Below are 11296 nucleotides of genomic sequence, written 5' to 3'. Positions count from 1 at the left end.
TTTCCCCTCAGTTTTACCTATGAATTATAGCCATTTAACATTATATTATAATTGAAAGCAATTATTTATCACATTTAATAGGCTCTGAAATATATAACAGCTTTAAATTTAAGTGATTTTAAAACAATCTTCACATAAACTATATTATATATGCATAAACTATACAGAGTAATTTTTATTCAAGCTAGAAAAGTTAATCAGCGACTATAGAACAGTCCAAGGATTTCTCTTTTACTTTTGTTCTTTGATTTACATCAGTGACAGACTTCAGCAGGTTTCACTTTAAAACCAGAGATGTCTCGTTAAAACCTGATGCACGTGACTCGGGTCTGAAACATATCCGATTTTCTCCCAACTCTTTACGATCATTTTAGAATTTAGAATTAATTTATGGCCGCGTTTACAAGGTAACGGTAACAAGGTATGTTGGTATACCAAAGTTGGTCAGTCCAACATGCAAACCTAAATAGTGAACTGTTCTCACGTTATGTACCGTGCAATGAAAGTCAAAAACAAGGTGGTATATGAGAGTACCCCTCCATATTATTCTGGTTAAATGTAAATTAATGTAATCTTACTCTTCAGTATGAATGGTGTTGATCAGGGATGTTGTCATTGCGATCGTGACGACTATAACATAATTTTCCCGGTTGCATATCGATCTGTATTTTTAAATATTTATTTTAATGTAGTTTATATATCAATCCATGGCATATTTAAGTCCCACTTAAAGGTCCATCTGTGTCCTACATTTATCAGAAACACATTGGAAGAAGGTTTTCAATGACTGCTGTCACTGTAAGACAGTGAACAACTGTAACTAAGGGGGTTGGGCCTTACCAATTATAAGAATTGAATCAATATAGAGTACTATTGTACATTACTTCAACTGTAGTAATATATTCTGTTAAAATATTTAATAAAAACAAGCAATTAAGAGGCAAAATAAAACAAAGTCATAAGTTACATGAGCATGGCTATCAGGTCAACAGCAACAAGTAATTTCCAGAATGAGGGGGACAATACTCTAGTTTTGTCAACTTACTAGTTCAGACAGTGCCCATTTAAAATATTGAGCTGAATAAACAAATTCAGAACCTGCAAGTTGCGTCAATTTAAGAGTTAAACTGAAAAAACCCTGGTAGGTTGATTACTGTCATCTGCTGGACATGTAGTTACAGTACACACACAGCTTTTAGTAATGAGATAATGTCCTAACTTCATCAAAGCAACAGTATCAGGATACAGGATATTGAGGGTCTGTTTAGCTGGTATTGCCAATGCAGTAATGATTGTGTTATGTTGTAATTCCAGTCATCACGGAGTCATAGCAGTACTCCTTAAGGTCACCTGTGTTATTGGCCAAATGTCCCTGCCCAGTTCTCTGTGCTTGTATAGTTCAGCAAAATAAGCCTTACAATTTAATCCTAAGGGACAATTTAGTTTTGGGCATACAAAAATATTAAATCAATGGGCTACAGGTGGAGACAATAAAAACATTATGGTACACTATAAACAGACTCAGAAAATAACCTATGATTTTTTTTTTTTATCATAAACAATATGACATTTTATTCAGTTGCTGGATTAATGGATTACATTACTATGTTTTTACACTGCAAACGAGTGTTGTAGATGGAGCAAATCTCATTGGTTCTCACAATCTCAAGGCTGGCCTTTCTTTCTTTGTTCATCCATATAGCATCAGAATCTGTTACCCATTTCAAAAACAGAAATTGAAAGGACTACCATCTTTCATGAATCTCTTAAGAGGGGGTTAATATTAAAAATAAAACTAACTTACATTTATCATGTTATCATGTACTGTTAAGTATGATTAAATATACTTTGACTTACTGAAACAGCAATTTCTAATTTTCTTTAACAAAAAGCAGTTTTGCATTTAGCATTCTTGCATTTTTTTTACTACACTTTACATATATTACACAACTAGATTTAAAACTCTAGATTTTTTTTAGGTTTTAAAAAAAAATACATATAAGATTTAAATTTCTGTAAAGTGTATTAAAAGGCTTCTTTTGGTTTTAACTTTTGTACAACACAGCCTTGTAAGAGATCCATAGGTTCTTTGAATAATTCAGTGAACTGTCCTCTTTAGACACTTAGTATAATTTAGTTGAATAGAAGCAACATGCATTAAACCAATTACATCAAATAACTAAAATGATTCATGTAATTTTATTTGAAAAATAATATGTAAAAAAAAAAGTATTGTATTAGTGTTCAGTTTTTGATTACACCTTAATTGAGACAATGAGACCAAAGTAAGAGCTTAATAAGTTTATTTAGCTTCAGTTTTTTGCTTAAAATTTCATCAACAAAGTTAAGACTATTTTATATAAAATAAAATCTACTTTATAAAAATTTATATGCAGACAGTAGTTATACAGTAAAGACATAATAATAAAAGTTACTTGCATCACATGCACAATGCATGCAATAAAAAACAAAAATGCAATAAAAAATCATTCTCATATATGCTTACAATAGCAAGTTTTATTTGTCAAATACTTTATGGGTATATCAATAAATCTCTCTCTCTTACAAACACACACATATATATATATAAATTCTGCATTACATAAGAATTTCCCATAGAGAATGGCAGTAAAGCTTCAAACAAACTAAAATTATTTTGTTCCAGTTCTTCAGGTTAATGTGTCTCACTTTTATTTATGTTGGCATTAAAATCCAAATGAGTCACTCTGTAAAGTCCTTCTTTAGAAAAAGTGCTTCATTTATGTTATACTTCTGCATCAGAAAAAGACTTGCTCCCTTTCTCTTTGTTTTGAATAGTGAGGATTGAATTTGTGCAGGTATTTGTACGTGAAGCTTCCTCTGTGAAAGCAGTTTCCAAAACCTTCAGGATTGACTTGCGCACCTTGACTTTAAAGTCTTGTGCCATGAAAACATACAACAATGGGTTCAGGCAGCTGTTTAGGAAAGCCAAACTGGTCGCAATGGGAATTCCAACAGTGGTGACATATTGCAGTGTGGAGCTGTATTCCATTTCCGTGTGGTTTACCATCTCAATGAGCACCAGGATATGGAAAGGAGCCCAACAGATGAAGAAGGCGGTGACCACAGCAGCAATGATCTTTAAGGTGCGTCCAGTTCGGCCAGACATGGAACGGTTTCTTTGGAGACGATGGATGATGACTGCATAGCAGGAGATGATTATCACAAAAGGCACCACAAAGCCTATGATGAAACGGGTAATGATCATGGCACGATGCCGTATACTACGGAGCTCCACCACCTCTAGTGTTTCATTGTGATCAGAGAATGCAAAGTTGTTGTAGCAGATGATTTTGTTGCTGTGGAGTGCAGTTTCCCTGAAGACAAAGGAGGGTGAGCTCAGCACCAGGGCAAATAACCAAACTCCGAAGCTCACCACAGAAGCTCGGCTCACATTCCGATGGTTCTGTGCCCAGATTGGACACACCACAGACAAACAGCGGTCAACACTGATCACAACCAGGATGTACACACTGGCAAACATGTTGATTAAACTAAGTGTGCTGTTGAATTTGCACATGAACTGGCCAAAAGGCCAGTGGAAGCCCATAGCCGTGTAAGCCACGCTGAGAGGAAGAAAGAATGTGAAGAGGAAGTCTGCTACAGCAAGGTTCAGAAACCAGACTGTGTTGACCGTCCTTTTCATTTTGAATCCAGTAACCCAAATGACAATGCCGTTGCCCACCACTCCAAGTACAAAATCCAGACTGTATACAATGATTGACATGATGTTAACAGATTTCCTGAGATCTGTATACTCATCATAATCTTCATAGTAATCTTCATACTTGGAGTTATTATTGAGAGGACTGTTTGTAAAATTGTATGGATCCATCATTGAATCTTCAGACCTACGTTGAAAGAATTATAGTAGTCAAATTTAAGCAGTCAAGATATACCTAGACTAAAAACCATCATTTTTTAAGCATAACAAACAAAAGGAGAGAGGGAAAAAAAACTTTTTTTGATGAAAACATTTTTCATATTTTATTCTATGTCCTTTGTAGAGGACGCCAGGACTAAGTTGATATATTAATAAAAAATGAATAGATATGAAAAGGCATGTAAAGGCAAAACAATGCTTTTTTAATTCACCAATCAGTTTTTAGGTTTCAGGCTATTTTTAACACAACTTTGTACAAAGATGTTTCTCAACTATGTTATGAAAGATATAACAGAATGATACTATTTTACTTTATGCAATATGTCTGTATAATGTCCATAATTTGGTATTCTCATTCTATACCATGTATCTATACATTGCATCTAATTTGCATTTTAATGCGTTCTTGGGGCAAAGCATAATGAAAAAAAAAACAAGTCTTATACTGGGAGTAATAACTTGTCAACATTTTCATAAGAGTATTGCATATTTCCTATGAATATTGTTGGGTTTCCCTAAAATGTGTAACTTAATATGCCATTTGTCCTGGTGTCTTCTACAGAAGTCATGTATGAAACATATGCCCTGTTTCATTACAAAAAGTCTTAATTCAATCTGAAACCCCACTTTATTTTTCTGAGATGTTTTTGTAAGACAAACGATTTAAAAATTAATCAGATTTAAATGATAATTACATAATACATATTTTCCTAAGAGGGCTAAGTTTTGATCATTCTGTCAATATCAGTAATTTTTAGGAGGATTGTTTAGTGATCAAACATCCAAACATCTGATATCCTCTAAAAGCCCTGAATGTGCTGTACAGGACCACCAGACTTAATTTGTGGGTGTCAGAGAAATTCACTAAAATATAATGTTCTTTACAGAGGAAAAAAGAAGTAAATGCCTGGGTCCCAGGAGGATATAGAAAGAAAAGAAACTCATTTGCTCACATGTTGTTCTGCTTTTGTCCACTGGAGGCCATTATTTGATTATTTGTAGTAAAGTGAGTCTTTGCATTAGAGAAAAGCTCTAAACAAAATCTGAAAGCATTTTCTCTACTCAGCCATGTCAAATTTCACCATCTATGAATTAACCATCTATTAAGGTGAGACACTGCAGGCAAAAACACTGTTTTTTCTAGCACCCGTCAATTTGGAGATTTTGGGCTTTTTGGATTTTCATAAAGTGTTTTTTCAAACTAGTGGAAGGAAAACATCCAAAAGACACTGTTAAGTGTTTATTTTATAGCACTTTATCTGTTTGTGTCAATAGAGTTCAATTACAATACATATTTTTAAAGGCCGTTTTCTCAAAATGAGTTTTTTCTTCAAAAATGAAACAAAAATTTTAAAACTGACTTCATCTAGTGTTCAGATTTTTGTACTAGACATTTATGCGAATTAGCACATATTTTATTAAATAATGCCTCATTTGCATATTTAAACATAACATTTTTGAAAACTTGTAATACAAATTTTTTTTGCAATAATCAATGTAATCAATCAACTGGGTAAGTAAGGTGATAACTATTTTTATTTTTTGTGCCCTGTTCACCTGCAGTGTCTCGCCTTAAAATACACATTTTCTTCCTGTTCTATGATGAACATCTGTCTCTACAGTGTATTAAACTGAGTTCATGCTATTCATGAACTATTCATATTATGTTCATGAATATGAAATATGCTTTTCATTCATGAGTTCATATACCCTAGACAATTCTAGGCTGTCTCCAAAATGTATTTTAGACTTATTCATTCTATTGTTAAAACGGTTGTATTTACAATGCAAACGATATACACAGCTCAGTTTGTGGTTTGATCTCTGTAAGAGACACATCAGTTGATAACTAATGATGCTCAATTGACTGTAGCCTAAAATGTTCATTCATTTGAAAATGTAATCATACTTAAAAGTTGCATTTCACAATACGAAATTCATATTAAGCGTGCTGCTTACCTAGAGTTGACTAAAAAGTGACCTCAAAATAATTCGACCAGACCTGTGATTTACGAGAGCAAAACTGCAATAATCTCTCTCGTTCCTGGTCGGGAAAGTCAATCCCAGCTTGAAGTGACGTCACATCACCACCCTGCTCGTTCTACTTGGTTGTTGTTGTTGTTGTTCGCTTATTTATCACAGTTTTATAGTAATGTTCCTGTAGGTTTGACCAAAGCGGTGTGTTTATACCCACAATGCACTGAATACGGTAAGATTAATCATTTTTGTAGGCGACAAGCCTCTTCAACGGGTTGTAATTTACAGAATATTTCCAACATTTGCAATGACAGCGGTTTTCACCCAGATAGTAAAACACACTCGGGCCAGTTCCGGTTAGATTCTCGCCTGCCGGAGACTCCGTTTGCTGCACGCGGGTCGGATGCCTGTGGACTTACTACCCGATTCCGGTGTTGTGCCCAATTTTGACCCCCTGCCAAATTATTACCCCCCTAGGTTTAGGAGTAGGTTTGGGGGAGGGGTTAGGATTAGGCAACCAGGTAGTGGTACAGACCAGCCCGCCGGACGTGACACGGATTGATTTCTAATCTCTACTTTACTGTTCACTAATCTTTCATTTAAAATTGATACGTAGCCAAGATGTATACTGTCATTGTAATTATAAATACATCTCATTTTGATGAATGCATTTTTAAAGTAAAAAACTCACTTGATTAAGTTGGCATGAGAACATTTTATTTACAAAACTATGAAATTACAGCAAACAAAAACAAAACAAAAAAAAGTAAAAAGTTATACATATATAGCTATATAAAACAAAACATTTAGCAAAATTACCTTTGCATTTATTTAGGGGAGAGCAGGGGCAAAAGTACTATTTTTCAGAAAAACATCATTTTAAAAGATAATGTTGTAGACAGAGATATATTTCTGTGGCCAGTAACTCAGAAGTGTGGTCTATCAATACCAGGTGGTATTTTGTAGAAATGTAGAAAGACTTCAGAATAATTTCACTTTGAACATAAAATGCAAATTGTTACTTTCGACCCCATCGGTTGGGACTAAAGCAGGCACGTGCACACATAGACATCAAAGGGGGCTTGAACACCTGCCCTTTTTATTCCTGGAGAGAAAGTGCCCTTTTTTCTGGGGTGCTTTTTTTTGTTTTTGTTTTTTGTTGAAAAAATAATATATATTCCTGTTTGCGCACAGCTTCCCTGTCAAACAAATATATTTATTGAAGAATAGTGTATCTAAATATCAGGTCAGGAGTTCTGAAGCGCTCATTGACCCCCCCTTACCCCCTTGCGCGCAGCGGCGCACATCGACACACATCAGATACACAGACACACACCTGCAGGCAGCAGCAGCCCCTCCCAGCAGTGTTTTTCTTGGCTTGTGCTGAGGTGAGTGGAGCTGGTGATGAACAAAAGATTAAAATACCAGTGCCTCGAATAATGCTCGAATTTACTGCTGATTAGCCAAAGGCAAATATAACTTAGTTAACCTGTGTTTTGCTAGCATGCATGCCTCATGAGCTACTAGACTAGAGCTGTGTAAGGGATAATCGCTATACATTATCCTCCTGCTTATTACATGGCTACCTACCAAATAAATAAATAATTTGACACAAAATATTAAAAGGGAGTTTATTGATTTAAACCCGATTGTATTGCTTCCGCTAAAGAAAATAGTACGTTCCGTCTCTACGGTTAGAATCCTGTGAGTCCACAGCAACGCTCTGTTTTTCATGGCAACGGTCTGTTATCAAGAAATAACAGACCGCATTCTACATTGGAGATCAACCAAGCCATGTAATAAAATAAGTTAATAAAATAAGAAAGTCCCCAGTTAGTTAATAACTTACATCAAGAGTCTTTCCCCCTGAAATTTAGAAATCTAAATTGGTGAATCAAGAAGAAATCTACAGATGCAGACAGATGGAGGATAGGCTACACTCTAAAAAATGTAGTAAATCAGAGTAACTGCATCTGTACATTAATAAATAAAACTGAGTAGAAATAAGTTAACATTAAAAATAACAATATTTATAAATTAACTTTTTATTTATTAACTTTTTTTTTAATTTCCTCTAAACCTTTATAAAATAGTATTCCATACAACCACAAATACATTTTTATTTAATTTTATTTAATTTTTACTCAATTATTTTGGTAAGTTTAATTCAAACAATCAAGTAAGATTTTCAGAAATTTTATTAAAGGGGGGGTGAAATGCTATTTCATGCATCCTGAGTTTTTTACACTGTTAAAGAGTTGGATTCCCATGCTAAACATGGACAAAGTTTCAAAAATTAAGTTGTACGTTTGAAGGAGTATTTTTGTTCCAAAAATACAACTTCCGGTTTGTCACAAGTTTCGGAAAGTTTTTTTCGAGTATGGCTCTGTGTGACGTTAGATGGAGCGGAATTTCCTTATATGGGTCCTGAGGCACGTCTGCCGGAAGAGCGCGCGCTCCCATATAGCACAGCACTGAGAGCACAACAGACTTCACTGATCAGAGCGAGAGCGTCGCGAAATGTCACAAAAGGAGTGTGTTTTTGGTTGCCAGGGCAAGACAACCTTGCACAGATTACCAAAAGAGAAACAGCATTAAGGGACCAGTGGATGGAGTTTATTTTTACAGAGCATCAACAGAGTTGTGCAAGTGTTTGTGTTTGTTCCCTGCATTTCGAAGATGCTTGTTTTACAAACAAAGCCCAGTTTGACGACGGATTTGCGTATCGTTTATTTCTTAAGGATGATGCAATCCCAACGAAAAAGGGTCACAATTGTGTGTTGGAACCGCAGGCGGTGAGTAAAACTGCTTAAAATATCTCTGTGTTGTTAACTTAGCTATTGGCGCGTAAGCACATCAAGTAAACAACATGCGATGTTGTCATCAAACTGCACTTTCCACATGTACAGCTTAAAAAAAATAAAAAAGATGACAAAGTGGAACTTAGTCATTTTCCAAAACCGCTAAGCAAATATATACAGTTTCAGTACATACCACATAGAGACTGATTGCTGATGCTGCTCTTGTTCAATTTCAGCCTCTGGATCTGATTCTGGATCATAAATATACGCTGAATCTGACTGTTAGCCATGGTTTGTTTTGGTTGGTTTTGTCCTCACAGTGTCACAGCTTCCAGACGCGCTCAACACAAAAGCCTACTGGCGCTCGTGATTCTTTAGCTCTGCCCACACGTCACGCCTCCAGCCACTCGTGTTTTTCCGGGAAAAATCGGTACAGACTATCTTTCTCTTATGAATATAATAAAACTAAAGACTTTTTGGAGTTATGAAGGATGCAGTACTACTCTATAGGTACTCAAGATTAACAGGATATTGAGTGAAAACGAGCATTTCACCCCCCTTTAAGTTAATTAAGTTAAATATTTACTAAGCCACATAATATTTTTGAGTGTAGTAGGTTTAAAACAAACTCCATCTAAATGTGGATTTTGAAGGTTTTATTTGATGATGGTGATGATACAGTCCTCCCTCAAATCTGAAACTAAGTCCTTGTCAGTCACCATCAGTTATTGTGTATGTGTACATGCATAGCAATAATAATATTAATGTATTTGATTAAAACATTAAGGCAATTCAGTATTCTGATGCTTAGTTGTGTGAAGCTAAAAAGTTATTTTGCTTGTGAAACAATTTTAATCATGCTTGCAGTGCAGGGCCAGGCAGGCAGCATAATGCCAAAAAAAGAGAGGATACAGAAATGGAAGGAGAAGGATCGCCAGGAAACAGCCAAGAGTAGTAGACATCTTTTGAAAATTAGAGTTTGAGGAAGATAAAATTAATTAACTTTTTTAATTATTTTTTTTAAAAGGAAGTCAGTGTTGCGTTAATATATATACTTTTTTGTTTTTAAAAAAGAAAAAAAATACGTAATTATGAGAAGTGCCCTTTATTTCACTTGAGCCCCTGCCCCTCAAAATGTCTGTGCACGGCCCTGGACGAAAGCAACACAACAATATAAGATTTTTTTTCTGTTTTTTGTTACTCTTATTTTTCTTAAGTATACCTGATTGTCACCTTGTTAATATGTAACTGCAAACATATTTTGTCCTTTATCTTTGCAAAAAAAATAAAAAAATAAATTAAAAATTAAATTACATTTTCATATTTTCATTTTAAATGTAAGTTTCATCAGATGTCTCAAAACCTGACTGTATTTTTTATTGTCAATTTCAATGTATTTTTATAAAACATGTTTTTTTCAACAGAATGTAAAAAATAAAAAATTAATTACATTAGCATAATAAAAAAACTCTAAACATAATGTAACAGTAGGCCTGTTTATGTTTCCATCCAGTTTTTTTTTTTTATACATAAATTGAAAATGTGCATTAAAACATCAGGAAACACTGCAAATTCATAGGTGGAGGTGTAAAGGCTAAAACTTAAATATAAATGTGATGTAGCAGCTGCCCAGAGAGTGATGTTCCTCTATGTCCAGAAACGTCCTCTCAAAAACATCTGGATAAAACCACACCTCTGTCTGTCTTTCTGACACTCACTCAGACATATTCTTTTGGTATAATATGACATAAACATTTGTAAGAAATGATGCAAGACACAGAAATTCACAATATAGCATGCACTGGAACAAAATAAATACTTTTTGTCACTGTAGCAGAACAAAAGTAATAACTGTTACTTTCCTCCAGACAGGAACTCCTAACATTTAAACTCGATTTAATTTTATACTGAAAAAATCTGAAAATGAAAACTTTAGGATGTGTTAAAGCACTAAATAACCTGTAGATTGATCATTACTGTGACGCATGAAACAAGAAAAACAACATAAACTAAAAAATTACCGCTTCAGTATTTACTTTTTGAACTCGACAGTTTAATGGACCTAACTTCGGGGAACGATGAGGAAATCACGTGATATTTCTCAGCTCCGTCAAGGATTGCATGCTGATGCTGTCATAGCTGGGAATGCAAATGCAGAAAGCGGCTCAGAGAAAATCGCTTTGTTACTTTCGTCCCACGATACTTTCGACCCCGCTCTCCCCTATGCTTGGAAACTAACATGTATAAACAATAAACACTCAGGTGACACTTTACAATTTACAATAAGGTTCCATTTGTCAACATTACCCAGCATGGATTAACATGGCAAATATTTAACATTAACCTTAGTTAACTGTAGTTAATATATTACATTTCAACATTTACTAATACATTAAGAACAAAAGTTGTGCCTAACGTAATGCATCAATGTGAACTACATTAAGTGTATGATGTTACAATGTACCTGTTATTTGACAGACTATTTCCTAACTGCAATGACAGCAAATTAAGTGGCTGTGCCCAGTATGATTAATATTTAGTGTGTTGCATGCTAATTAAAGAGAGTTCACCCAAAAATTCAAATAATTTAGTCCCC

General features: G+C 34.6%; 1 protein-coding gene across 1 annotated transcript; it reads right to left on the bottom strand.

Moving 5' to 3' along the window:
- Positions 1-2496: 2496 nt before the first annotated feature.
- On the bottom strand, positions 2497-6370 carry LOC113095814 (chemokine-like receptor 1). Its single transcript, XM_026261184.1, has 2 exons — positions 5882-6370; positions 2497-3890 (listed from the first exon to the last, which is right to left on the bottom strand). The coding sequence occupies exon 2, from the start codon at positions 3875-3877 to the stop codon at positions 2765-2767; it is 1113 nt and encodes a 370-aa protein (XP_026116969.1). The 5' UTR covers positions 3878-3890; positions 5882-6370; the 3' UTR covers positions 2497-2764.
- Positions 6371-11296: the final 4926 nt, after the last annotated feature.

The sequence above is a fragment of the Carassius auratus genome, unplaced genomic scaffold (genome assembly GCF_003368295.1).
Source record: "Carassius auratus strain Wakin unplaced genomic scaffold, ASM336829v1 scaf_tig00215795, whole genome shotgun sequence".
Lineage (NCBI taxonomy): Eukaryota > Metazoa > Chordata > Actinopteri > Cypriniformes > Cyprinidae > Carassius > Carassius auratus.
The sequence above is the reverse complement of the archived record's forward strand: the minus strand, read 5'-3'. Positions and strand labels throughout refer to the sequence as shown.

Coding starts and splice junctions, on each gene's coding strand:
- LOC113095814 (XM_026261184.1), bottom strand. CDS start 3,877: ATGATGGATCCATACAATTTTACAAACAGTCCTCTCAATAATAACTCC.